The sequence below is a fragment of the Populus nigra genome, chromosome 6, assembly GCF_951802175.1.
Source record: "Populus nigra chromosome 6, ddPopNigr1.1, whole genome shotgun sequence".
NCBI lineage: Eukaryota > Viridiplantae > Streptophyta > Magnoliopsida > Malpighiales > Salicaceae > Populus > Populus nigra.
This window is the reverse complement of record NC_084857.1, coordinates 987,397-1,013,795: the sequence shown is the minus strand read 5'-3', so window position 1 is coordinate 1,013,795 and position 26,399 is coordinate 987,397. Positions and strand designations below refer to the sequence as shown.

The window sequence follows — 26,399 nt, the reverse complement described above, 5'->3', positions numbered from 1 at the left end:
GGGTAATATTTGCTAGATGGGGATGAATTATACCCCATGATTTTTTTTTATAGCGAGACCAAATTTTCAAGGAATTGAAAAAGTCATTGTCTGAATTATACAAATTTCCTAATCAGGTCTTTACTATAATCTATTAAATTGTTGTTAATGTTTATTTTAAATAGGTACATGACATCCTTATTATCACGAGACTCGCAATATTTATAAAATTGAAAAATATGAAAGAAAATTGAAAATTTTAAAATAAAACAAAAAAGGAAATGAAAACTTAAGATGTAAATATTATTATGGGAGGAAAGATCTCCGTTCAATTTTTGAAAATTTTTATAGATGGTTTCAATTTTTTTAGATGTTTCAATTTCTTACATTTTTTAAAAATTTATTTTTTTAATTCCATGTTTAAGAGATGTTTTTGCTTGAAAAGGGACAAAAAAAGATACGAATGTACAAGAACATGTGATAGTGAATTTTTTTTTAAAAAAGAATACATAGTAAAATATACCCACATTATCCCTATATACATAGTAATATATTAATTAAACTAAGATTTAATTAAAATTGAAGAGAGAAGAAATCAAAACACAAAACAATTATATATAAATTCAATCAATATTTAAAACAAACAAAAAAAAATTGACAATTAAAAGAAGGGAGCATTAATAAATAAACATTCCAATACTTGTAAGCATGAATAAAGAGACACAAGGCCGGGGTAGAGACGGAGAATACCAGTTCCCATGAGATGAATTCATTAGGAAAATGGTTAAGATATCACTTTCGAGAAATGACTTTTCTCCTTTGTATTTTTTGTGGTAAAAAGGCAAGAAATCAATTAAATATCTAACTTTTCTAATTAGGATCGATCACTGGCGCCAACATTTCATGTAGCTGCTGTGTAAAATCAGTTCTGATGACCAATGGCTGCGAAAGCTGTACACGCTGAAAATTCTGCCATTCTTGTAGTGAGCTAGTACAATAAGAGGGAAACTACTCAGTGAAGAATTGTTAGCACCTGGAGCTAGCGAGGATAGAGGGCTCAAGACCCACGACCTCTAGAGTCACTGGTCACTACTATTCTTTATAAAAATCCCTTTTTCAAATGTCATTTCTTTCAAAACACGTAACCTAAGAGAGTTGTTAACACACCTAACCTTGAGAAAAATCTTGGGTTTACTTATTCTCTTGGCATTTTGCTGACCAAACCCTATGAAAGAGCAATCCGAGGAGGCTGCTTGGAATTCTCTTGAAAGAAATTAATTAGTTGCTTGTAGCTATGGTTATATATCTACTTAAAGCAATCATTAGATGCCGGAAAAACTAAGGATATATAGGCATTGTGTTCTCTTGTCAACATTAATGTCGTTACGCTTATTAAGACAATATAAATATTTATGCCGCCTTGAAACTATTTCAGAGTAAGAAAATGACATGAAGGGAACTTGGCTTTTGACATACATATAGTAACTTAACGGATTTTTTATTTATTTATTTATATCATAGTCTAGACTCTTAAAGACATGCAGACATCAAAATTGAACCATGATTTACACGTTATCCCACATAGTTTTTACTGAAACAAATCTTAGTTAATTAATGAGCTTAATTAATCATGCATCCTCTATAAATGGATGAATTCCCATATGCATTCTACACCATCTTCTATCTTAAATCTCTCCATTCTAGCATCTTGTGTTAAAGTACACTAGCAAAATATTTAGCTAGACATTTTGTGTGTGTAAGAACTCCTTAGTGTTGCAATCGAGGTTGAGAAAACACGAAGAAATGGCAGTGAAAGTGGCAGCAGCTTTCATTTTTATGCTGTTTTTCTTGAGCACAGCATGCCAAGCAAAACTCTCCTCTGCATTTTACCACAAGTCGTGTCCTAAAGCAGAAAGTGCTATCCGAACTGCCATCAGAACTGCAATTGCGAGAGAACGGAGGATGGCGGCGTCTCTCATTCGCCTGCACTTTCATGATTGCTTCGTGCAGGTATTTTGGAAACTATATATGGCAGCCCTTGTTCCAGTCTAGTATTTAACTTTGATCCAGCAATTTACTTCATGAATTATTCCTTCTTTTTTTCAGGGCTGCGATGCCTCGATCTTGTTAGACGAAACATCCTCTATCAAGAGTGAAAAGACTGCAGGAGCCAACAGGAACTCTGCCAGAGGCTATGAAGTCATAGATAAAGCAAAATCTGAAGTAGAGAAGATATGTCCTGGAGTGGTATCTTGTGCGGATATCATTGCTGTGGCAGCAAGAGACGCATCTGCTTATGTGAGTATATAATCAATCCACCTCTTTATCTTTGTTTGCATTTCAAGTTACAAATTCAAGATTGTTAATTAGTTTTAAAAAATGTGGCAGGTGGGTGGTCCATCTTGGGCAGTGAAGCTTGGAAGAAGAGATTCAACTACAGCAAGTCCAACTTTAGCCATCAAAGAACTACCTGCCTTCTTTGACGACCTGGGGAGGCTTATTTCTCGCTTCCAGCAGAAAGGCCTTAGTGCAAGGGACATGGTTGCATTGTCAGGTTGGCACCTGTAACCGACATAAGATGCCTTTGATATGAATACCTTAACGTATCTTGATTACTAAATTCCTGATGCTAAATATATTCGTTTTCGGGTGCAGGTTCTCATACGTTAGGACAAGCTCAATGCTTTACATTCCGTGACAGGATTTACAATGCTAGCAATATCGATGCTGGATTCGCTAGCACTCGCAAGAGACGTTGTCCCCGTACTGGTGGCCAGGCAAATTTGGCTCCACTCGATTTAGTCACACCCAATTCTTTTGACAACAATTACTTCAAGAATTTGATGCGAAACAAGGGTCTCCTTCAATCAGATCAAGTTCTTTTCAATGGTGGGTCCACGGACAGCATTGTCTCAGAATACAGCAGGAATCCTGCGAAATTCAGCTCTGATTTTGCATCTGCCATGATCAAAATGGGAGACATCCGTCCACTCACTGGATCAGCCGGGCAGATAAGGAGGATTTGCAGTGCTGTCAACTAGTTTTTCCCTTTTTGCTTGAATTGTTTTTTTCGAGTGTGCAGGCGCCCCCAACTAGTTTCGATTGGAGGCCTGGTTGTTGTTGTCGTCGTCGTCAAGTGTGCATATGCATGTGTGATTTGTTTTTCTCGAATTGTCAAGTATAATAATTAAAGTGTGCAGAGGCAGGCACGTCTTAATTATTTTATCAATTGTTCATTCTTCAAATTTGTCAAGTATAACTTAATAATAAAGAAAATTCGTTTCTTTGCTTATCATTAATTTTCGTCTTTTGACGGTCTTCATCATACCCTCTCATCTGGATCCTAGCTAGCTAGTACTCCTCAGGCCTTTGGCCTTCAATCAGTGGAATTGATTATTCAAGAACAAGAGAAATAAAAGATTGAAGAACGCGTATAGCTAGATTATTTTTGCCTTTCAATTTTAATGACGGGTCTCTGAGTATTCCACTTGGGTCCCCCTTGAACATGCATGCATGGCCCAATTAACCCTTACCTTTGAATTTCTGCCTTCAATCATGAAAATGAGTACCTTTGTCTTCATTTTTTGTTTCAAATTTTAATGATGTTTTTTTTATTGGGTAATATTTGATAGATGGGGATGAATTATACCCTATGATTTATTTTTTATAGTGAGACCAAATTTTCAAGGTAGTGAAAAAGTCATTGTCTGACTTTACTATAATCTATTAAATTGTTGTTGATGTTTATTTTAAATAGATAAATGACATCCTTATCATCACGACTCACAATATTCATAAAATTGGAAAATATGAAAGAAAAGTGAAATTAAAAAAAAAACTTAATTAAGATGTAAATCATATTTTGGGAGGAAAGATCTCCGTTCAATTTTTGAAAATTTTTATAGGTTGTTTTAATTTTTTTTGAGATGTTTCAATTTTTTATGTTTTTTTAAAAAATAAATTTTATTTTTTTAATTCGGTTTTTAAGAGATGTTTTTGCTTGAAAAGGAAAAAAAAAACATATCTACAAGAACATGTGATAGTGATTTTTTTTTAAATACATAGTAAAATATACCCACATTATCCCTATATACATAGTAAAATATTAATTAAACTAAGATTTGAAATTGAAAAGATAAGAAATCAAAACATGCATTAATAAATAAACATTCGAATACCTGTAAGCATGAATAAAGAAACATAAGGCCGCCGGGGTAGAGACGGAGTACCAGTTCCCATGAGATGCATTGATTAGGAAAATGGTTAAGAAATCACTTTCGACAAAGGACTTTTCTCGTTTGTTTTTTTGTGGTAAAAAGGCAAGAAATCAATTAAATATCTAACTTTTCTAATGAGGATCACTGGCGCCACCATTTCATGTAGCTGCGCGCTGTGTAAAATCAGTTCTGATGACCAATGGCTGCGAAAGCTATACACGCTGAAAATTCTGCCATTCTTGTAGTGAGCTAGTATAATAAGAGGGAAACTACTCAGTGAAGAATTGTTAGCACCTGGAGCTAGCGATCGAGGATAGAGGGCTCAAGACTCACGACCTCTAGACTCACTGCTATTCTTTATAAAAAAATCCCTTTTCAAATGCCACTTCTTTCAAAACAAGTAACCTAAGAGAGTTCTTAGCACACCTATGACCTAACCTTGAGAAAAATCATGGGTTTACTTATTCTCTCTTGGCATTTTGCTGACCAAACCCTACGAAAGAACAATCCGAGGAGGCTGCTTGGAATTCTCTTGAAAGAAATTAATTAGTTGCTTGTAGCTATGGTTATATATCTACTTAAAGCAATCATTAGATGCCGGAAAAACTAAGGATATATAGGCATTGTGTTCTCTTGTCAACATTAATGTCGTTACGCTTATTAAGACAATATAAATATTTATGCCGCCTTGAAAATTAATTCATAGTAAGAAATAAATGACTCGAAGGGAACTTGGCTTTTGACAATACATATAGTAACTTAACGGAATTTTTATTTATTTATTTATATCATAGTCTAGACTCTTAAAGACATGCAGACATCAAAATTGAACCATGATTTACACGTTATCCCAAATGCATAGTTTTTAATGAAACAAATCTTAATTAATTAATGAGCTTAATTAATCATGCATCCTCTATAAATGGATGAGTTCCCATATGCATTCTACACCATCTTCTATCTTAACTCTCTCCATTCTAGCATCTTGTGTTAAAGTACACTAGCAAAATATTTAGCTAGACATTTTGTGTGTGTAAGAACTCCTTAGTGTGCAATCGAGGTTGAGAAAACACGAAGAAATGGCCGTGAAAGTGGCAGCAGCTTTCATTTTTATGTTGTTTCTCTTGAGCACAGCTTGCCAAGCAAAACTCTCCTCTGCATTTTACGATAAGTCATGTCCTAAAGCCGAAAGTACTATCCGAACTGCCATCAGAACTGCAATTGCGAGAGAACGGAGGATGGCGGCGTCTCTCATTCGTCTACACTTCAATGATTGCTTCGTTCAGGTACTGTTGCAACTTGCAGCAATTGTTCTACTCTATCTATTAACTCTGAGCAAGCACGTATTCTTCATGAATTATATTCCTCGTTTTTTCAGGGTTGTGATGCCTCAATTTTATTAGACGAAACCTCCTCTATTCAGAGTGAAAAGACCGCAGGAGCCAATAATAACTCTGTTAGAGGTTATGAAGTCATAGATAAAGCAAAATCTAAAGTAGAGAAGATATGTCCTGGAGTTGTATCTTGTGCAGATATCATTGCTGTGGCCGCAAGAGATGCGTCTGCTTATGTGAGTGTGTGTGGATGTGTAAATAATTAATTCATCTCTTTATTTTTGTTAGTGTTTCAAGTTACCAAATCATTATATCTAATCTATGATTACTCTAATAAATATCACAGGTGGGTGGTCCGTCTTGGGCAGTGAAGCTTGGAAGAAGAGATTCAACCACTGCAAGTCGAACTTTAGCCAACGCAGAACTACCTGCTTTCTTTGACAGGCTAGACAGACTTATATCTCGCTTCCAAAAGAAAGGCCTTAGTGCAAGGGACATGGTTGCATTGTCAGGTTGGCACCTGTAACCGACATTGCCTTTGATAAGAATACCTTAACGTATCTTGAATACTAAATTCCTGATGCTAAATATATTAGTTTTCGGGTGCAGGTTCTCATACGTTAGGACAAGCTCAATGCTTTACATTCCGTGACAGGATTTACAATGCTAGCAATATCGATGCTGGATTCGCTAGCACTCGCAAGAGACGTTGTCCCCGTGCTGGTGGCCAGGCAAATTTGGCTCCGCTCGATTTAGTCACACCCAATTCTTTTGACAACAATTACTTCAAGAATTTGATGCGAAACAAGGGCCTCCTTCAATCAGATCAAGTTCTTTTCAATGGAGGGTCCACGGACAGCATTGTCTCAGAATACAGCAGGAATCCTGCGAAATTCAGCTCTGATTTTGCATCTGCCATGATCAAAATGGGAAACATCCGTCCACTCACTGGATCAGCCGGGCAGATAAGGAGGATTTGCAGTGCTGTCAACTAGTTTTTCCCTTTTTGCTTGAAATGTTTTTGTCAAGTGTGCAGGCGCCCCCAACTAGTTTCGATTGGAGGCCTGGTTGTTGTCGTCGTCGTCGTCAAGTGTGCATATAAATGCATGTGTGATTTGTTTTTCTCGAATTGTCAATTCTTTTATGTTTTGAAGATTGAAGTAATAAAGAAGGAAAATTCTTCATTTCCCATCTTATTTTATCTGTTTACGTTTCCTTGACTTGAGTTATTTTGTTCCTTTTTTAAGTATACATTAAAAAGGATAATTTACAAAGCCATATAAATCCAGAACCATTAAGATTGGCGGCAGGAAACCAAAAAGCATGGTTACAATACCTAATTAATTCATCCCTGATACACTCCAAGGCTCCGGTCATGGATTGGATAAATCAACTCACAGGTTAGCTCAACTTTTGATTTTTTTAATAATACTTGACACGATGTTATTTTAGTTTTTAAAAAAATAGTTCAACGTGAAACCTGGTCAAATCCAGACTCTTGGTAAACGATTCAACCAGGTTTTATAACTATGAAACAAAAAACAAACAAGAGTAACAATACAATTAGCTCGCTAATGAACACAGGATTCAAAGCGCATAAACTCTGCGTAGCTTCAAGGAGATGGGGTTATGCTTTTTGTAAGCAAAACCATGGCTCGAATTGGGACCATACTCTTAACTTCTACATTGAAGAGTAATCACATAAGCACATATAAAGGCAAACACTGGCTGATTGTTCAAGAATCTTGGCTAATATACACCGAGAAGGCATGCCTTACATCACTCAACAGATTAATATGTTCAGTACCTGCAGCCTCTACAATTGACTAACTCAATCTTTACAGACATTGATTAGTTTCTTGTCTCAAGTTATCACCTAATTTTGTTATTTATCAATCAATCTTTTGCGCAACAAATCTAAAGGTCAATACTTTTTTGCAATTTTGCCAAAAAACCAACGATTTTATCAAGGCTCCATCCTTCCCTTTTCCTTCTTCTCTGCCTTTTGTGTCCAAAACTTAATACTAATAAAAAAAAATGTTTTCTGATGTTTCCACAGCATCTGGCCTGTCATACTGTTGTCAAATTAAGATGTTAAATTATGCAGTCATTATTATACAGCATCACACATTATCACATTTTTAAGGAATCAATTCACTTACATAATTGTCAGACATGACTCAGGGACTAATTTATTAAAGGGCTTGAATCATTGATCATTAGGTCAATTCACTTATTCTTTTTAATATTACCGAGGTGCAAGATGCGTCATCTCATCCCAAATCCATCATGATTATCCGCCGTAATCTCTCGGGACTTCAGAAATATACTAATTGCATGTACGTGAAAGTTTAAACAATGATCTTAATTATTCTCAATCAAGATATTATAAGGAGGACAATTTTTTAAATTGAATACAATCACAAGGCATGAAACTGAATATGGACTGTATATAATGTAAGACTTTGTAGTTGAATTAACGTCAAATATAAGGAACAATCCTCAAGCTCTTAGATCATTGTTAAGAGAACCTTGCAGAAATGAATAAATTGCATTCCAGCCATTGTCCGAAGGGTGTGCCAGATCGAAAAAGAAAGATGACTTGGGATTCGAGCACAGTCCTTCCGCTGAGCATATGTGCTCAACAGTCTTCGAGCAACATGGCTGCAATGGGTTCTTGTGCTCGGTATTTGCTGTGACAAGGAGAAAGAAGAAAGGTTAATCAATGATTAACTTGAGATGCATATAAAAAAAATTGTGGTTGAAAAAACATGAACAGAAATTACCTGCATCCTGTCTGAATTGGTCAATAGCAGAAACCATAGCGTTATAGAGATCAAGAATTACAAACGTGCTTTTGTTTCCATCATCAGTGTTCAATTTTCCCACTGCTTTCTGCAATACCTGGTTGTGAATCTTGGAGTTTTTGTTGGATTCTTCATCGCACTTCTGATATGAATTTGGTGGAATTATGTGGAGAGGCAAGCATCCTATAACTGGTAATGTTGCTACAACAACCTTTTTCACTCCTAGACGATTAATACGTTGTAGGTCTGCAGCGAGCTGGTTGACAAGTCCTTCAGTGAAAGCAGGCAGTCCCTATCATGTAAAAAAATGCAAAAAATACAAGTTAAAAAGCTAAATATTCATCGTAAAAAATACTTGTAAAACTATGTTTATTCAGGGTAAGAACTACTCACATCGTTGGAACCTTTTTTGGCTGCAGAATAGAATGAATAGTCATTGATTCCAGTAGAAACCAGAGCAACTGAACTATCAAGGTCACATTGACTGCATACATTTTCTTTGAGTAGCTGTTCAAACTGATCGATCTGGACTGTCAGGCTGTCTTTCGCCCATGTGGGGAAAACACCACTGCCTCCATATGCAAAGTTTAATCCTTGTTGAATACTTTTTGATGTATCTCTCAGTTGATAAGGGGTAGGTGATTCTATTCCCAGAAATGATGCTGCACACATGTATATTTCATGAATGCAAATGAGGAAAAAAATATGTTAATATGATTTAATAACTAGGTGACATATTATAATTGTAATAGGAAAACAGATTCCATATGACCCTACCTCTCAGGTAATAAAGTGGTCGAGTTAACCCTTAATCAACCCGATTCTATCTCAAAACAACATTGTTTAAGCTGTTCTATAAATTTCTTACACCGATAATGATCTTTATCGTATTTAGGTTATAGGTTGGTCGATTTAACCCCCCTACAGGCTAGTCCTGGTTTGATACATTTGGTTTTGTACTCTCTACATTCTACAAATAAAAAGAAAAATTAAAGAAAGAAGAAAGGAGCACATGAGAAAAGTCATTAAGCACCTATATGGTCAGTAAGGACACGACCATCGGAGGCTCGACCATTTGGTTTACCAGGAAATGTTTTGCCAAAAGGTTCTTTCCATGGACCCCTGACATTCTTTGGCCAATTTCCAGTATCAACATAGGAGTCTCCAAAAACAAAGAGTTTTGGAGAGCCCTTGGGACAATTTTGAGCTGAAATACCAAAGAAAAACAATGAATGATTGATTATCAGAAATCACTAATTATGTGTTAATTCAAGACTCAAAACTAATACAGGGAAATATAATGTAAGTATTTTGAGATAAATTAATCGGTCGTCTAACCTGTAGAAATATCAGCGACGGATAAAAGAAGCAAACCAACCAAGAAGATTCCTTTCCCTTCCATTGGAAAAACAAAGACAAGGAGAGAAAGAGCTTTATAAAATTGCAGTTATGGCGGAGTAGTTTTAGAGAACAATCATTCTTGTGTAGGGTTTCCCTCCGGGACTCTTGCATGGAAGATTTGAAGGTTGATGAGTTTGTAGCTGGATCACTCCAGCTATTAGACAATTAGGCACACTCTAAATTTGGTTCTTTTTGTCTTTTTTTGTGGAAACATCTTGTCAGAATGTTGTGGTTTCCTGTCATTGCCACTTAAAAACTGGTGTGCTTGCATGAATTTCATCACCAAATGAGGATTAATCTCTATCCTGTAGTGCCAACCTGGAAATCTGGTTTGTTTACCCTCTTAGCTGATAAATTATCAACGGGGACAGCTTCTTTGAGGTAATAATACAACTGGTTTGGAAGTAAAATATTTGTAAAGTTGAAAATTCTCTATTGCCATCCATGCAAGTGATTGTTTTTTAATGAAATCGTTCTTAGTTGTACTTTTGATTGTTGCATGTGATGTGGTATAAATTTTAATCTTAATTATATAAGGAATTGATAATAAATTTTTTATGGTTTAGGAGTGTTTTTATCAATTAATGAAAACCTTATAGAATTAGAAATCATCTATATGCTAAAACCAAGACATATCGTCTATAAATATATGTCTAGGCTTATTTTTTAGCGTGTCAAAGTGCGAAGTGCTACAATGATGGATCATATTTAAGATCTGGGTTTGAAAGTTCTCAAAATGTATTGATTCTATAACTATAGTATATGTGTGTGGGTGTGGATGTGTATCATTTAGTATATAAAGAAAATTGTGTGGCATCTAAATTAATCTGTAATTATAAAGGAGGAAAGAAATCTGAGAAAATAAATTATTAGGATATAAAGGAAAGGACAAATCACCTTCCTAGTAGCTAGATGATCTGATCAACAATCAAATCTTACAATATAATTTTCTTCTTATTATTATAATTTTATCCTAATCATCTGAAGATCCTAATAGAGTCGATGAAGTGAAGATTTCAGAGACGAATAGACTTGATGCCAACCATTCTGTGCAGGATGTACCATGTCCCAGAAGACAGACAACTCCGGCTTCTCGCATACCACATACGTCTTTGCCCCATTCTTGTCAACGTTTCCACATGAGTAGTTGCTTGTCACGCCCACACAACATGGCATAAGAAAACTCCTCAACTTCAAGTTTCCTGCAAGGCGTGCGGTATTCAATTTGGACATGAATGCAGTATACAGATCCAGTGTTTCGTACATGTGTTTTCCGCTCTCATTGTTCATCCTTTGTATTGCTTGCTGCAATTTCTGGTTGTGAAACTTGGAGGCAGTGTTCCAACTTTCACTGCAATTCTGATATGAAGAGAAGGCTGTCAATATCGGCAGGCATCCAAGAGGCTGCAATGCTGTTACTGCTATTTTTCGCACTCCGAAACCATGTATTCTTTTCAGGTTGGCAGAAAGCTGGTTGATTAGTGATGTTGTGAAGGCTGGCAAATCCTACAATATGATAACAAGATACTGTTTTCTTATATAGTTCTCTCAGAGTTATCATCCTGATTTTATTTTAACTGATTAAACAGCTGGTTAATAGATCATAAGTTGATGCTAAGAATAAATTAAAGATTGCGATTATGTTGTATTGCAGCAGATTACCTACCCTACCTCCGCAAGCTCCAAACAAAAGGTAGTTTACCAAACTCACCTGAAAGTTGCCATTTCTTTGAATATAAGCAGTGTAGTCATTGCCTGCTAGGGACACCAGGACAATGGAAGAATTAAGGTCTTGTTTAGTGTAAACTTTTTCTTCAAGCAGTTGTTGAAAGAAATCAATTTGGGTAGCCATATTTGGTGCATTGATGAATGTATCAAAGACTCCAGTTCCTCCAAATGCAAAGTTCATCCCAAATTGTAGACCAGATTTTTCTACAGTTTTTCTCCATGTGTAAGGGACTGGAGATGTTATACCAAGAAATGAAGCTGCAAACCATGAATTCCAAATATAAATTTACACTCATGTCACTCATCTAGGATTGAGAATTAATTCACTATAAAAAAAATGCCTACCTATGTAATCTGTCAAGACACGACCATCAGAGAATCTACCAGCTGGTTTACCAGGAAAAGTGAATCCATAAGGCTCTTTCCAGGAAGCTGCAAATTTCTCCCAGTTCCCGGTATCTGCATAGGAATCCCCAAATACAAAAAGCTTCACTGATCCATTGTCATGGTGTCCACTCACAAGACCTTCTGCAACAACTAAAGCCAATGGATTATAAGCTTATAATTAACAAAGCATGATTTTAAACAAAGAGGAAGAAAAAATAATCCCATCTATAAATTGCAAAAAAAATGTACTAATATAACCTGAAAACATTATGTAAGAGAAACAGAATAGGGCAAGCAAGAAGAGGATGAAGTGAACTTGTTTCTCCATTGAAGAGCAAGCAGTTGTTGAAGTATAAATGGAGTATGGGAGTGTATATATAATATATATGAAGGGAAATGGAGGAGATCAAAGTCACATTAATTTAAGGCATTTCTCTCTGCATAATTGACATGTGGAGTGTTCTATCTGGTTTCTGGCAAGTATAAACCAAGCTAAGCAAATGTTTGGTTGAACTAATTCATCAGTACTCTAAGAACCAAGTAAGGAAATTATGGACACTTTCTGTGAAAGGTTAGGATACCAGAGTCAAGACTATAGCTTTCTTTTCCTTTTGATCTTTCCTTTGTTGGTGGTGTATGCTAGCGTCTATCAATGAACATTTCCATTCAAAAGTTAAAATAAATTATATAATTTTTTAATATTTTTTTAAATAAAAATTATTTATACTTAAAACTTGGATTTACATCTTCTTAATTAACTATTCTTATGTTCAACAATAAATGAGCATTTATGGCATCATATAAGGTCTACGTGGCTTAATTTGCTTCTCTTGATGCTATAGGGTTCTTGTTATAGTTCTCTTGAGAGGCTAGAAATTGTTTGGTCTGAGCAAATTGGATGAATACATGAAATATTAAGAAATGTTCATCTTCGAAGGAAGTGAGGGGAGAACTTTTCCACCCTTGAGGGGATAAAATTTAGTAATTAGGGGCAAATGAGAATAGTTTTTACATTTTAAGGATCAATTTGCAAGTATTTTTTAAAATACTCAAGTCACCCATTCACACCCAAGTCTCCAGTCCCACCCCTGGAGTCTTCTAGTTACTTCCATGCGTTTTGTTTCTTCGGAGCTAAGTCATCTACAAGTATCGATTTTGAAGTATTGACAACCAGAGAAAAAAAAAAGTGAGATGTATCTTTTTTTAATTTTATTTACCAAAAAAGGGGGGGGGGGGGGGGGAGCTAATTCACACAAACAAATATATAGAGTGAGACTAGATTATTAATTTGCGATACCATACAGAACCGGTCAAATTTTTCTTGTACATAGAGGGAAGGTTAAAATGTTGCTAATATTTTTTTAAAAAAGAAAAAAATTTAAATCCTATGAGGATTAATCTGATATAACTCAATTAAATATACAGATTTAAAAGTAATTTATATAACTCGTAAAAATATAGTTTAACTAAAAAAAATTTAAGATGAAATCTTTTTTTATACTAAAATAACAACATATTAAAATAAATTGTGAAGCCTAATTATCAAACAAATCGATGTTGAAAAATGAAATTAAAAAGAAATCAATTAAAACATGACTTAAAAAAATAACCTGAGTTAATTAGTTAAGTCCGCAACCTGAGTCATAAGAGACTAAGATAATCTCATGGAAAGTAAATTAATTAAAAAAAGAGCATAAAAACAACCTGAGTTGATCCTCTAAACCTATGACCAGGATCATCAGACTAAGATAACCTTATAGAAAAAAAATTAAAAAACAACATAATATAACCCGATTTAACCTGAGTTAACATACCAAATTCACAACTTTGGTCATAAGATTGACATAATCTTATAGAGAGCTAATCAAAACAAATTATAAAATTCAATTCTCAATCACTCATGTTGGACCCAATATTTAATGATAAAATTTATAAAAATTTTAATTAAAAAATGAGCCAAGTGAACCCGGATTAACCCGTTAAACACTATTTTTGGATCATGAAGTCGAGATAACCTAATAAAAAAATAAAAATAAATCATGAAACCTTATTCCTAATTAAACACAAAATTAAATGATGAAATTCGAGGAAAAAAGTCAATTAAAAAAATTTAGTTAATTGAGTTAACCTATCAAACTTGCGATCTAAGTTATGAGATAGGGACAACCCGATAAAAAAAAAAAACTCAATGTTGAAGGACTCATAACTCAGATCATGAGACCATGATAATTTCTTAAAAAAAAATAAAAACAACACAATTTAACCGTGGTTAAAATATCAAAATCAACAACCCTGATTAGAAGACCGAGATATCCCCATAAAAAAAAAATTTAATAGATTATAAAGCTTAATTCTTAATCGATCCAGTGTTGAATAATGAAATTGGACAAAAAATCAATTAAAAATAAGACACAAAAACAACCCGAGTTTACTCGATGAACCCTTTAAGCATTATTCCCGAGTAATGAGACCGAAATAACATAATAGAAAGTAAATAAAATAAATCATGAAATTTAATTTAATCAGATATTAAAGGATGAAACTGAAAAAAAAAATTAATTAAAAAAAATCCTAGTTAATTAGGTTAACCCATCAAATTGGGTTAACCTGCTAAATTTATAATCCGTATTATAAAAATATGATAATTCAATAAAAAATAAATCTAATATATTTAAAAGTAAAGTTAAAAAAATATATTGATTGAAAAAAAAACACTATTTCAATAATAACATTATAGTAAAATTTTTCTCTAATTAATGATAAACAAACCACTTTTTTCACAAGAAATAAAAGAAAATATAATTTAAGAAAAATTAATGCATTTATATATCATTTAATTATTTTGAAAAAAAAACAAACAATAAAAAAAACATCTCTACTTTCTTGAAATAAATAATATCTAATTACTATTTTTTTTTTTGCTAGCTTTATAGTATTTTGCTTTCTGTATTTGAAAGCGACAGAACGATTTCATTTTAATTGGTCGGCTTTGCTTATCTATCTCTTAATCAACACAGATAATAAACAGAGAGAGACAGATGACAAAATAAAAAAAATGTTTACTTGACTACTAACAATAATCATCTCTTGATCAAAGCCTCAAGTTTCAGGTCTGTTAATGGGTTTTCTATTTCTTGTCTGTTCATTCTCTCTGGTTGATATTTAATTGCAAAGTTTGAGTCTTTTTAATGTAAACTGTATTGGGTTGGTGGAAACTTTTAAAAAGAATTGTATATCTCAAAACTACTGTAAAGGCTGAAACTTTGAGTGTTGGGGTTTTGAGATTTGATTGAATTATAGTGTTTTTTTTTTCAGGTTTTTTGCGTCCAAGTATTGGGATTTTAGATTCTGATAGAATTAGAGGGATGTTTGATGTTTTGCTTGTTTGTAAAGATGTTGTCCTTACCTTTCATTGGATCAAGTACTAGTTTTGATGTTGTGCTGGATATAGGAGATATTGAGGCTTAAGTTTAAGTATCATTGATTTGTGTAGGAGTGATTTTTTGGTGGGGAGTGGTGAAAGGATTATATATTATATGGTATTTTTAGTTTCGAGAACAAAATGTACTGCAATTTTATGGAGCATGGTATAGAGTACGCAAAACAGGCAGTTAAGGAGGACGATACTGGAAACTATAGTAAAGCTCTTCAACTTTATATGAATGCGTTGGAGTACTTTCAAGCACAATTGAAGTATGAGAAGAATCAACAGATTGAGAAAACAATTAGGGAAAGATGTTTGGGATATCTGAAGAGGGCGGAGGAGATTCGAGCTGTTCTTGATAATGGTGGGAGTGTGCCTGCCTCAAATGGTGATGCGTCGGTTGCTGCACAGCCAAAGACTAGTCCAAAACCAAAGGATGGAGGTGGGAAGGACAAGGAGGATCCGGAGAAAGCGAAGCTTAAGGCAGGGCTTGATTCTGTTATCATCAGGGAGAAGCCAAATGTGAAATGGAGTGATGTGGCAGGTCTTGAGAATGCCAAACTGGCGTTGCAAGAGGCTGTCATATTGCCTGTTAAGTTCCCACAGTTTTTCACTGGTTAGTTTCTTGGTTGTAATGCTCACAAAAGTGTTCTGCTTCCAATGTTATGATATTTTCTTGGGTAAAGATTCTATGTTTGACAATATTTGATGTCTGGATGTTATTCGTCTGTCACTCATTCAGGGAAGAGAAAACCATGGAGGGCTTTTTTGTTATATGGTCCACCTGGAACAGGGAAGTCATACTTGGCAAAGGCTGTTGCAACAGAAGCTGACTCAACTTTCTTCAGGTAATATATAAACCAAGATATCGTTACTGCCCAGATTACTAGCTGATGAAAGTTTCTTAAAAGACTATACACACATTGCATCCAGTGAGTGTTTGAACTTTGAATGCGTAAACAATATTAAAGTTTATCCTTATTCTCTGTTTTGATGGTCAATATATATAGATAGGTAGTCTTTGCAATTGCAAGCAATGGTCAATAATCGTTATCCAAGAAATTTGTAAAATGCTTGTGCAATGCTTGTGCATCAGGCAGGACCTTGAGCAAATGCAAATTCTACTCTTTTGTTAGATTTCAGTTTTATAAATCATAATTAAATCCCAATAACCTGGGCAGAATCTATGCCTTTCATGCTCTCTTTTGCTGATCAAAGTTGGTGACAACTCCCACATGCTGTCTTTATGCAGTGTCTCTTCCTCGGACCTGGTTTCCAAATGGATGGGTGAAAGTGAGAAGCTAGTTTCAAATCTTTTCCAATTGGCTCGTGATAGTGCACCTTCCATCATTTTCGTTGACGAAATAGATTCACTGTGTGGCCAAAGGGGTGAAGGTAATGAGAGTGAAGCATCTCGGCGCATCAAAACAGAACTTCTTGTACAGATGCAGGTACTTTGTGTTCACTGTATATGGATAAAGAACAGTGTCCTAATCTGCATTTCCACATAAACTGATAAGAGCACTGTCATAATCTTAAACTGAGGTTCTTGTCCCATTTCAGGGTGTAGGGAGTGATGATCACAAAGTTCTTGTTCTTGCAGCCACAAATACTCCCTATGCACTGGATCAGGTTAGAAAAACATCAGATTTTAAACTTCCTTGATTATGGACAGAAATATATCTATTTTCATCAGAATTACGTAGTTGGTAATGCTAATGCAAAATAAACCACAGGCTATCCGACGGCGTTTTGACAAGAGAATATACATTCCTCTCCCAGATTTGAAGGCAAGGCAACACATGTTTAAGGTATTGCCCATCAGAACTATTGTAGCCTGTTTTTTGACTTGTTGAAACATGTTCGTGTGATTCATGAAATTAACTTCCTCCTGTATGTCGACAAGCAGGTGCATCTTGGTGATACCCCTCACAATTTAACTGAAAGTGATTTTGAGAAGTTGGCTCAAAAAACAGAAGGATTTTCTGGTTCAGATATTTCAGTTTGTGTAAGTGTCAAGTTTACATCAGCCTCTGCCATATTTCAACTCCTATTCGTATATCCAATTTGAGCAAAATGTTTGAAAAGTTTTTTTTTTTTTTTTTTACATTTTCTTTTGTGAAAATTTAAAATAGTCAGGAGTTGCCTCTTTTTAAACTTGGTCCTGACATTCTCATTGATAGGTCAAAGATGTACTCTTTGAACCTGTTCGTAAAATCCAGGATGCTGAATATTTCATGAAGTCCTCTGATGGCATGTGGGTTCCTTGTGAACCAAAACAACGAGGAGCTGTCAAGACCACATTACAAGAACTTGATGCACAAGACCTTGCTTCAAAGGTATGGATTGAATAAAACACTATTACAGAGAGTTCAACCTGAAAACCATTCCCAGAAAATAGCACAACTATCGCTTCTGTGGTTGTACCTAGGAGACACTGTTAGAAATCTATAAGAGGAGAAATATTGTTCATTTTTGTTCTTATTTCGGGAACGTTCAACAAGAGGAACTGAGAGACATGTTATCATGATTCATGATTATACTCCCCCCTCTAGAATGGCTGGTTTCACGGGAAATTCAACTTAGTTTGTGACTTCTAGCTGCATGCTTCCTCTTCGGTGACAAACAATGACAACATATATTTGAAATCGATGACTTTGCAGGTCCTTCTGCCACCCATTACAAGAGCAGATTTTGATAAAGTGCTTGCACGGCAGAAGCCAACAGTTAGTAAAGCTGATCTCGAGGTGCATGAGAGATTCACGAAGGAGTTTGGAGAGGAGGGCTGATGACCTTAATTAAGTGGAAGCAAGTCTTTGATTAATCGATAAACACATGTTATACATGGTGCAAATTACCCATCTCTGGTGGCTCATGTTGGGAAAACCATGTCCCTTGTAGGCTTATGAAGTCTAGTGTTTCCTTTCTGCTCTCCCCAATTAGTTGGGCAATATTTTGAAAAAGAAAAAATGGGGCTACAAGGCGAACCAGACAGAATGACAGATCAATGTATGCAATGGTAGATGGTAAATGTATATACAATATTAGCATTATTTGCTATCCTCAACCCTTGATTTCGTGCATGTGTAAGTGCCTGTTTGGGAACATGCGCGATTTGGAAATACAAGTTGCTTTGCAGTTATGCCCTTGTTCCCAACAGGCCATAAGGCTATGGAAAAGCATGAGTATGACTACTTAATTCATTTCTTACGACTGTCTACAATGGCACAGCTAAGTACTCCGGCTTGCACAAAAAAAATAAAATGAAAACATATGCAGTAAAAATCAATGTAGTGACGACATGTTTATTATTTAATTACAAGTTTACAACGACAAGAATGACGAAATGACTATTGGTTTTGTGAACTGCGAATTCAATGAAAATGATACAGGTGACTGGCGAGCACAATAATTCACCACACATGGGTTGAGGCCTCCCCCCTCTATCTCATGCTGCTTGTCTTGGTCGACCCCTGCTGTATCTTGGTGGGTTGCTTTTGGCAACATCAACAACAATCATCCAGCCATTGATGATCTGCAAGTTGGGTTGCCAGAATGTAGGTCAGCCTTACCGCTTGGACAGTTAAAACTGAAATGAAGTGAAACAAGGACTCGTTTTACACATACCTTGCCATTCATCTCCTTGAGTGCTGAACTTGCAGCCTCCTCTGTGGTGTACTCTACAAATGCATAACCTTTGGACCTCTTTGAAATCTTGTCCATTATTATTTTAACTGTCAGGAATACACCGCCATTATTTTAAAGACTATTGCAACAAATACATGTCAACAAACAAAAAAGGCAAAGCATACCTTCAACAAGCTCACCAAAGCCCTCAAAGGCTGCACGCAAGGTTTTCTCAGACGTATAAAATGACAGACCTGCTCAAAATACAGATCGCCAAGCAATTAAATAAATGACAAAGCTAGCTAAATCAGGCATATGTGTATTATCCAAAAACTTGCGCTATCTAGCAGGTAGTATTTTACAAACAAAAAGCAAGAGCTGGAGAGCATATCATCAGAACTTGATTTAAAGATGCAACATACCAGTTATAAAAAGTTTTTTTGTTCTAACAGGAGTTATTTGACTAGCTTCTGAAGAATCTGATGGATTTGCAGAATTGATGAGGCTATCACCTGGAAACTACATGTTGTTAACATTACGGAAGAACCATTTGCCACGGAATAAAATTCTCCATCACATTAAACTTTGAAAATTGACAATTGACTTTTCTGAAACCTCAAATAACAGTATCATAACTTAATATCCAGCAGCAAATCCTGATGCTAATTTCATAAAACTTGATCGATGATTGCATATATACCACCAGCAATCCTAGTGCCAACAAGAAAGGGACACACCTCCATAATCCTTGTTTTCCGACTCAAAATCCTTATCTGGCAGAACAGATAAAACACCAGGAACACCTAAAAACAAGGAGGTGTGTGTCATTAAACAGAACAATAAAAGCAAACAAAATTTCACTTGAAAGGGAATTAACTAACCAGCTAGCTCCTGTGCACATTCCTCGTCAAGTTCACAACAGAACCCAAAATTCGATTGCCATGAAACATGATATATACACATTTGAGCATCCTTCTCACTGCAAAAGAAATCAACCTGTCACTTCCATAGCATGTAATAAATAGCAAGAAGATTGCATTCTCTCTCAAAAATTAACACTTACTATCCCATGACCTTGGTTAGTATTTGAGCATAATAATCAACCATTTGAGCCTTTGTAACAACTCCAACTCCTGGCTTATCAATTCTAACCAGCCAATGTTTCGTATTCCCAGAAGGGAACAACAACTTGCTTCCAATTTGTGGATTTGATAATGTACTCAACTTGACACCTGAACTATAATCTTTTTCCACAGAATTATAATCTGGGTCAGGCCTAACTGATAAAACCCCAGGCAACCCTACATCACACACATCCACAACAATTCAGAAACCTCTCAAAATCTACCATATGAGTATCATAATTCTCTACATATTTGGAGCCAAAAGAGAAGAACCTTACTGGCAAGTTCAAGGGAAGCATCTTCATCAATATCACAACAAAAGCCGAAATGAGTATCACAAGAAGCATCGTATATACACATTTGAGCATCTATTTCACTGCTCAAAACCAATAAAGCAACAGGTTTTAGGCCAAAAAACAACAAATACTAAAATGGGTCATCTATAAAAGCACAAAGGAACCAACCCACCAACCTGCCTAATGCTCTCTCTAGAGTCTTGACATAATAATCAATTATTTCTGGTTTTGAATTGACTCCCTTTGGAGGACTTTCCATTAGAACTATCCAGTGGTTGTTAGTTTTAGTTGAAGTTAAAGGTGTAGATGTTGATGTTGTTGTTGCTTTTGTTGATAGAGAAACACAAGAAATGAGAGAAGAAGATAAAGATTGGGTTTTTATGTGGTTCTTGTTCTTTTTAGGGTTGTAAAGTTTGAAAATTGAAGCTTTAATTGGGAGTTTTTTGGAAATGGAAGCGAGAGTGGTGGTGCATAATGAAGGTGAGAGTGTTTCCATGGCAGCCTCTAAGGTTTCATTACAGAACAGACCAAGCTCCTCTGACTATTGTTGTTTGCTGTTCAATGTCGTTGTAGCAGACGAGCAGTAGCAGAATCTCTATCTGTATTTTTTTCTTTCTAGGCGCTTTAGATGAATGATGGTCGTTGATTTGTCTCTGGTCGTTTTTAGGAGAATGTCAAGCAACGAGTCGTTCAGCTTTCATGAGCGAGAGAAGTTGATTTGCAAGTCATTGATGTCCATCTACGGACTGGGTTTGCTGCTACCCGTGCCACTAATTTTAATTCAAAATTAATATTTACGATGAATTTTGGATACTAAAATCTAACCAGATTTGGTTATGGATATTCTTCAGTTATCTATAACTTAAATTTGATATGAACTTAAATTCATATCCAGAAATTACAATTATATATAAAATTTAATATAAATGTATTTTTGTTTTAAGATCATTATTGATTTTCAAGTGAGTTTCAAGTAGGGTAGAATAATATCAATATCTAACTTTAAAACCTAACTGTTTACCTTTATACTCATATCTAGAAATTACAGTTATACATAAAGTTTGATATAAATATAATTTCATCAAACTTCAAGATCATCATTAATTTTCGAGTCGAGTTTCGAGTAGAATAACATTTATATACATTATTTTTTACCTTTAAATTTCATATGATAGTAGTTCTTGTACCAAGGTTATCACTTCTGGTTCGAATCTGAAGAAAGTTTAGGAATGAGATTTTCATCCTGAGATCTAGTTCGAGGATGACCAAAACTTCATGTCAATGAACAGTTTAGCATTTGTTTTAGGTTATCAGTAAATTTCCCGAAGTGCAGAGGTAGGAACATTGGAAATGTTCTCACGGAGACGAACGGAGCAAATTTTCACCAGGGAAGTTGCTTTAGGCAAAAAGTAATTGCATTAAACATGATGTAAGGGATATCTGGATATGTACATCATCTGGCCGTGAAGAATAAATGAAGTATCTTGTTCGGTACTCAGTTAACTTTCACCTAAAAGTGGTGCTTCAATTTCTTCCTCCGGGTCATGGCCCGACATATCGGCCGGCTTAAGCAGGCAAGCAAAGCATAAAGAAATCATCTGAGACAACAGAATAGTTCATGGTTAATTTGGGAGAAAAGGAGAAGAAGGGCGAGAAAGGTGAAGTTGTGCAAGGCCTTACCATGCTTACAGAAGCAACTATGATGCTGAAACCTTTACAGTTGAAAGGTGCATCACTAGAGAGGAACCATGCTGAAACAACAATTCATCAATGAGAAAGCAAAATTGAATGCTTGTTGTGGTAACCAAAGAAAGGATGTAAACACCGGCAACTCACAAGTCAATGGACTCATTGCAAGTGGGGATAATAAACTTGCTATAGATTGGACACCGGCAATAAATCCCTGCACTTTTCCCTGAAATAAACCAGTACTAGAACTTGTGAACAACGGAGACACGGATCATTCACAAATATGCAGACATTTGATAGCAGGTGTACATTTTATGAATGCATAGTTGGGCTCGTAGTGCTGACTCTAGCTTGAGCATTAAGAAAAGATGCTTCTTCCACCAGCGGAAGATGGGAAGTTTGTTCATAGGAAAGGATTAAGGGTGGAAAAAACTAAACATTCATGTTAGACTGCTGGTTTTGCAAACCTGATTCACTGAGCTTGATCCTTTAGAAATAACAGAATAAGTCTGCACGTCAAGAAATTCAGAACATAAAACAATGATTATTCAATGATGAATCCGGAAACCCTTTCTACCTGAGGTTCTAAAGTGGGATCATAATACTTACAGCAGGCTTCACGAGGACATAAATGGCTCCAAATGCGGCACTCAAGTATGGCACCTGCATCAGGCAATGAGAAATGTTTAAAGAACTTTGCATGCTTGTTTAAATAAAGCAATTTGGTGGAGGATTGGTTCAGGATTGAACTTCTTTTTTTCCATGTCATGTGAAGTTTAACTCTTAGGAATTAGGTATATACCCAAGATGCCCACGCCAAGCCATAAAGCAAACCCTGTTCAGAGAAAAAGCGCCTGTTATAATTTTCATTCTCTTTTCAGCATGTGAATTGGTTGCTAGGATGAGTTGGGAGTGGCAACTTACATAAGCTATTGATGCAAGTAAGGCTAGACATAATATCACTCCCTCTCCAACCAATGGACTGAGAAGAGGAAGCACCAAAATCTAGAAGCCAGCCACAAAACAAACATGCGTTATGCAAAAGAATTTTTCAAGTTCATTGACATTCCATAGAGAGCCTATGATGAGCTGAGAGCGAAGAGTAGATGAACCATATATAAACGTTTGATTTACATGTTGCCACTTTCCAAAGAAAGAAGCCCGCAATTTTCGTTGTTTAAGCACAGTTGTAAATGAAACCGCAGAAAGATTATCTCCACATCGCACCTGAGAAAAGATTGCACCAATTCCTACTGCTGACAGAATTTCCGAATATTGATTCTTGTTAAAACCAAACACTGCCTTCAGATAGAACTGCATAGGAAGGTGACAAGCAATCAGGGGATCTAAATAAACAGAGAACGGAGTAGATAGGCACCACAAAAGAAAATTACAAGTAGCCTTATGAGCAATTAGCCCACTGGTGCTATTAAATTAAGGTTGGTCCTCGGTTTCATAATGAGTACGCATTTTTCCATGCATAATTCATATGTTCAAAGATGTATTTTCCCATGATTTTTTTTTATCGCTTGCAGGTTAGCAAGTTGCGAATTCAATACCCTTGTTTTCCAAGGGTTTAATTTCTCTGATAATCAAGATTGAAATTAGGATTGACATGCAAGGAACTTACTAGTAAAACTGAGCTGATGCCAGACATTCCCAACTCATAGAAGAAGGAAACGAATGAAATGACTTTCAGTGTAGGACTGGAAAAAAAACAAAGGCAAGAGAATGTTACATTACTCAAAAAAACAAAAATAAAATAGCAGTACAAAATCAATGGATGTATTTGAAGAGTAAGTACCTTCTAAACACTACAACTGCTGCATATCTCATTGATTCATATCTTTTGCGAGTGACGTTTATTATCTTAGTCAAGAAGGTTGAATCTCGCTCCCTCTTATCAACCCGTTCAACTGTCTCAACTAGAAAGAAATACATATAAACTGAACCAAAGATCAAGAGAGCAATTGAAACCTGAAACAAAAAGCTTAATCTTATCAAATACTGGATGGTTACTAGTGTGTATATATATAAAAAAGTAAATAATAAAAACAAACTCGACAGAGGAGCATGACGAAACCATGCAGCTAGTGCTTGAAAAACTCACATATCCTACTTACCACAAAGATGTATTTCTCAGGGAGAAAACGTGCCAGAAGATTGCCTACGACATGAGAAGCAGAAAAGAAACCAGTGATCCAACTAAATGCTGTAGCCCTGTTTTCTTCTTTGATAATATCTGCCTATCAAAGGGATAAAAATGTGATGCCCCAGTATCCGTAACCATGACATTTTATTGATGGTCGATAACCCTTACCGCATAAGCAACAGCAATGCAGAAAATACTCCCTTGACTTAAAATAAATGAAATTGTCCGAAGCACATAGTACACATACACAGCATCCCTAGATTGGTTACAGGCAAGTACGGCTGAAACAATAGAACAAGCAAATAGAAAAGAAAATTAAAAATCTGCAGTATAATTTTGATTGCAGTGTGTATGTGTGAACTTTCAAATAAGCTAAGACCGCTGTTGCTTCGCTGTATATCCATAACAATGAATTAAGAATTAAAAGCAGGGTGTAAAAGACTTCCATAAATCCTAGCCTCTGACCAGAAAAGCTCAATATGGAACATACCAAAAGGGAACATGGATGTTGATACAGTAATGAGGAGAAGCGTTTTACGCCCATACTCATCTGCAAGCTGGCCTAGGAGTGGTATTACCACCATTTTGAAAATTCCCACCACCTACAAGCAAAAAGAATCATCACTTGCTTGATGAATTTAGATCTTGTTTCGTGATCCTCAGAATCAGTTTTAGTGCTAGGTGAAAACTACACACCGCAAATTTCTTCACCCGAGTTCTAATCACTCAAATACCAAGCCGTTTTAGCATTAATGATACACAAAATCATGATCATGCCCTGATTGGCTTAAAAGATTACGTTGGAAATGCAAACCAAAAAAAGAAACTCATAAATTTGCAAATCCTTAAAATTCGTGAATGAATCTACCTAGTATCCCTACGTGAATAATTCACTCCTTCCTCAAAAACCTTTGATTTTTCCAAAAAATGAAAATTGGGAAATTGGCAGTTCCCACAAACCCAGATAGCAAAGTATCTTAAGTTACAAAAATTAGTGCTTAATCAACTCAAAGCCCTAAAACACATAAAAGAATTAGAAAATTCAACGAACCCCATTTCCATTTCCTTGCAAACCAAACAAATTATAATTAAAAAAAAACAGTAAGCAAAGCAAGAATTTCCTATGTTTACCGTTTGTTGGAGACCACTGATATAAATAACCTCAGAGCAAGTAGTTTGACCAGGACATAAAGCAGAAGTGAGAACATCAACAAGAACAGAAACAGTCATTTCCTCAGCGATCCAATGAAAAAATAGTGGCAATAACAAGTGTACTAAAGGCCTAAGCTCTTTGAACCCAACTAGACAATTCTTAAACACCATTACTAATATTTCAAGAACTAAGCACTTTTCTTGCAAGAAACAAAAGAAATACTACCAGAAGTGGTGGGATGGATAATTGATGTCAGATCAGTGTTGGAGATCAAAGAAAGTGGAAGTTGACAATGATGTTTTTGACTTATGGTAGAGAAAAGGGATTAGTCCTCGTGGTATTTATGGGGTGACAAACGCAGTAAAGCAGGGGTTCTTGTGCTAACAACAAGAATTCTCGTGCTGGATTAAGGTTGTCGTGTGTTAAGGGCTAGTTTGCTTGTGATTGACGATGGAGTGCTGGTGTGGTGATATGACCATAGATCAGCCAACCTGACCCTTACTAGGCATTTGGCCTTGAAATATATTCATAAATTTATGAGAATTTTTTTTTCCATGTTATTTGATAGGGGAAAAAATCTTCCTTTAGGAGGGGAAGATCCAATATATAGCAGTGACTATTTTCACTCTTTAGAGTCATTGAACATTTATGTATTGAATCAATCATTATTAAAAAAAAAACTATATACTCAAAAAAAATATAGATAACATTCTTGAAATAGAAAAGTATAAAACAATGAAGACGGACCTTTATTATAAATCTACGAGATAAATCTATTATTATATTTTTTTTTATCTTTTTAATTAAACAAATATATTTTCATCTATTTTACATATATTTTTCATGTCTTGTAATAATGAACAAAAATAACCTTGTATATAAATTGACGATGATTGTGCTAAAAAAAGGACACCAATGAAGCATGATTCATGATAGGTTACTTCCTGGTCCCCTTGTAATCTATAAGGGTTAGGGGCTTTAATGAAGTTGACAGTTCAGTGTTGTGTGTATTAGAATAATTTTAGTTTGAGTCAACCCATTTTTATATTCATAAGCCAAATGCTCAAGCACGATAAAGCAT

General features: G+C 35.4%; 7 protein-coding genes across 13 annotated transcripts; 3 read left to right on the top strand and 4 right to left on the bottom strand.

Annotated features, from left to right (window-relative positions):
* Positions 1 to 1,663: 1,663 nt before the first annotated feature.
* Positions 1,664 to 3,208, top strand: LOC133695755 (lignin-forming anionic peroxidase-like). Its single transcript, XM_062117696.1, has 4 exons — positions 1,664 to 1,989; positions 2,086 to 2,277; positions 2,368 to 2,533; positions 2,635 to 3,208. The coding sequence occupies exons 1-4, from the start codon at positions 1,783 to 1,785 to the stop codon at positions 3,018 to 3,020; spliced, it is 951 nt and encodes a 316-aa protein (XP_061973680.1). The 5' UTR covers positions 1,664 to 1,782; the 3' UTR covers positions 3,021 to 3,208.
* Positions 3,209 to 5,163: 1,955 nt separating this feature from the next.
* On the top strand, positions 5,164 to 6,651 carry LOC133695863 (lignin-forming anionic peroxidase-like). Its single transcript, XM_062117831.1, has 4 exons — positions 5,164 to 5,482; positions 5,575 to 5,766; positions 5,877 to 6,042; positions 6,140 to 6,651. Exons 1-4 carry the CDS (start codon positions 5,276 to 5,278, stop codon positions 6,523 to 6,525), a joined length of 951 nt encoding a protein of 316 aa, XP_061973815.1. The 5' UTR covers positions 5,164 to 5,275; the 3' UTR covers positions 6,526 to 6,651.
* Positions 6,652 to 8,032: 1,381 nt separating this feature from the next.
* On the bottom strand, positions 8,033 to 9,739 carry LOC133696441 (GDSL esterase/lipase At5g03610-like). Its single transcript, XM_062118631.1, has 5 exons — positions 9,676 to 9,739; positions 9,371 to 9,544; positions 8,731 to 8,999; positions 8,317 to 8,629; positions 8,033 to 8,223 (listed from the first exon to the last, which is right to left on the bottom strand). Exons 1-5 carry the CDS (start codon positions 9,737 to 9,739, stop codon positions 8,033 to 8,035), a joined length of 1,011 nt encoding a protein of 336 aa, XP_061974615.1.
* Positions 9,740 to 10,592: 853 nt separating this feature from the next.
* Positions 10,593 to 12,492, bottom strand: LOC133697965 (GDSL esterase/lipase At5g03610-like). Of its 2 annotated transcripts, none has more exons than XM_062120808.1 (4): positions 12,112 to 12,492; positions 11,812 to 12,003; positions 11,450 to 11,724; positions 10,593 to 11,244 (listed from the first exon to the last, which is right to left on the bottom strand). In XM_062120808.1, exons 1-4 carry the CDS (start codon positions 12,179 to 12,181, stop codon positions 10,729 to 10,731), a joined length of 1,053 nt encoding a protein of 350 aa, XP_061976792.1. In that variant the 5' UTR covers positions 12,182 to 12,492; the 3' UTR covers positions 10,593 to 10,728. The 2 variants fall into 2 exon arrangements, with proteins under 2 accessions (XP_061976792.1, XP_061976793.1); XM_062120809.1 differs by having other exon boundaries at positions 11,812 to 11,994.
* A 2,316-nt stretch (positions 12,493 to 14,808) lies between these two features.
* LOC133697381 (protein SUPPRESSOR OF K(+) TRANSPORT GROWTH DEFECT 1-like) lies at positions 14,809 to 18,419 on the top strand. Of its 3 annotated transcripts, none has more exons than XM_062119870.1 (9): positions 14,809 to 14,963; positions 15,169 to 15,893; positions 16,020 to 16,125; positions 16,530 to 16,728; positions 16,841 to 16,909; positions 17,014 to 17,088; positions 17,187 to 17,285; positions 17,461 to 17,616; positions 17,941 to 18,419. In XM_062119870.1, the coding sequence occupies exons 2-9, from the start codon at positions 15,416 to 15,418 to the stop codon at positions 18,064 to 18,066; spliced, it is 1,308 nt and encodes a 435-aa protein (XP_061975854.1). In that variant the 5' UTR covers positions 14,809 to 14,963; positions 15,169 to 15,415; the 3' UTR covers positions 18,067 to 18,419. The 3 variants fall into 3 exon arrangements, with proteins under 3 accessions (XP_061975854.1, XP_061975856.1, XP_061975855.1); XM_062119872.1 differs by having other exon boundaries at positions 14,833 to 14,963; positions 15,347 to 15,893; XM_062119871.1 differs by lacking the exon at positions 14,809 to 14,963 and having other exon boundaries at positions 14,973 to 15,893.
* A 137-nt stretch (positions 18,420 to 18,556) lies between these two features.
* On the bottom strand, positions 18,557 to 21,058 carry LOC133697382 (organelle RRM domain-containing protein 1, chloroplastic-like). 2 transcript variants are annotated; one of them, XM_062119873.1, is made up of 9 exons: positions 20,501 to 21,056; positions 20,307 to 20,404; positions 19,968 to 20,205; positions 19,786 to 19,883; positions 19,642 to 19,707; positions 19,327 to 19,416; positions 19,090 to 19,158; positions 18,905 to 19,011; positions 18,557 to 18,812 (listed from the first exon to the last, which is right to left on the bottom strand). In XM_062119873.1, the coding sequence occupies exons 1-9, from the start codon at positions 20,818 to 20,820 to the stop codon at positions 18,726 to 18,728; spliced, it is 1,173 nt and encodes a 390-aa protein (XP_061975857.1). In that variant the 5' UTR covers positions 20,821 to 21,056; the 3' UTR covers positions 18,557 to 18,725. The 2 variants fall into 2 exon arrangements, with proteins under 2 accessions (XP_061975857.1, XP_061975858.1); XM_062119874.1 differs by lacking the exon at positions 19,327 to 19,416 and having other exon boundaries at positions 20,501 to 21,058.
* A 663-nt stretch (positions 21,059 to 21,721) lies between these two features.
* Positions 21,722 to 25,928, bottom strand: LOC133696531 (uncharacterized). 3 transcript variants are annotated; one of them, XM_062118744.1, is made up of 14 exons: positions 25,297 to 25,928; positions 24,656 to 24,767; positions 24,334 to 24,446; positions 24,137 to 24,259; positions 23,818 to 23,990; positions 23,644 to 23,719; positions 23,241 to 23,327; positions 22,938 to 23,018; positions 22,816 to 22,848; positions 22,623 to 22,676; positions 22,481 to 22,522; positions 22,161 to 22,239; positions 22,005 to 22,075; positions 21,722 to 21,922 (listed from the first exon to the last, which is right to left on the bottom strand). In XM_062118744.1, exons 1-14 carry the CDS (start codon positions 25,486 to 25,488, stop codon positions 21,824 to 21,826), a joined length of 1,335 nt encoding a protein of 444 aa, XP_061974728.1. In that variant the 5' UTR covers positions 25,489 to 25,928; the 3' UTR covers positions 21,722 to 21,823. The 3 variants fall into 3 exon arrangements, 2 of the variants coding, with proteins under 2 accessions (XP_061974728.1, XP_061974730.1); XM_062118746.1 differs by having other exon boundaries at positions 25,544 to 25,927; XR_009842694.1 differs by lacking the exons at positions 21,722 to 21,922; positions 22,005 to 22,075 and having other exon boundaries at positions 22,323 to 22,522.
* Positions 25,929 to 26,399: the final 471 nt, after the last annotated feature.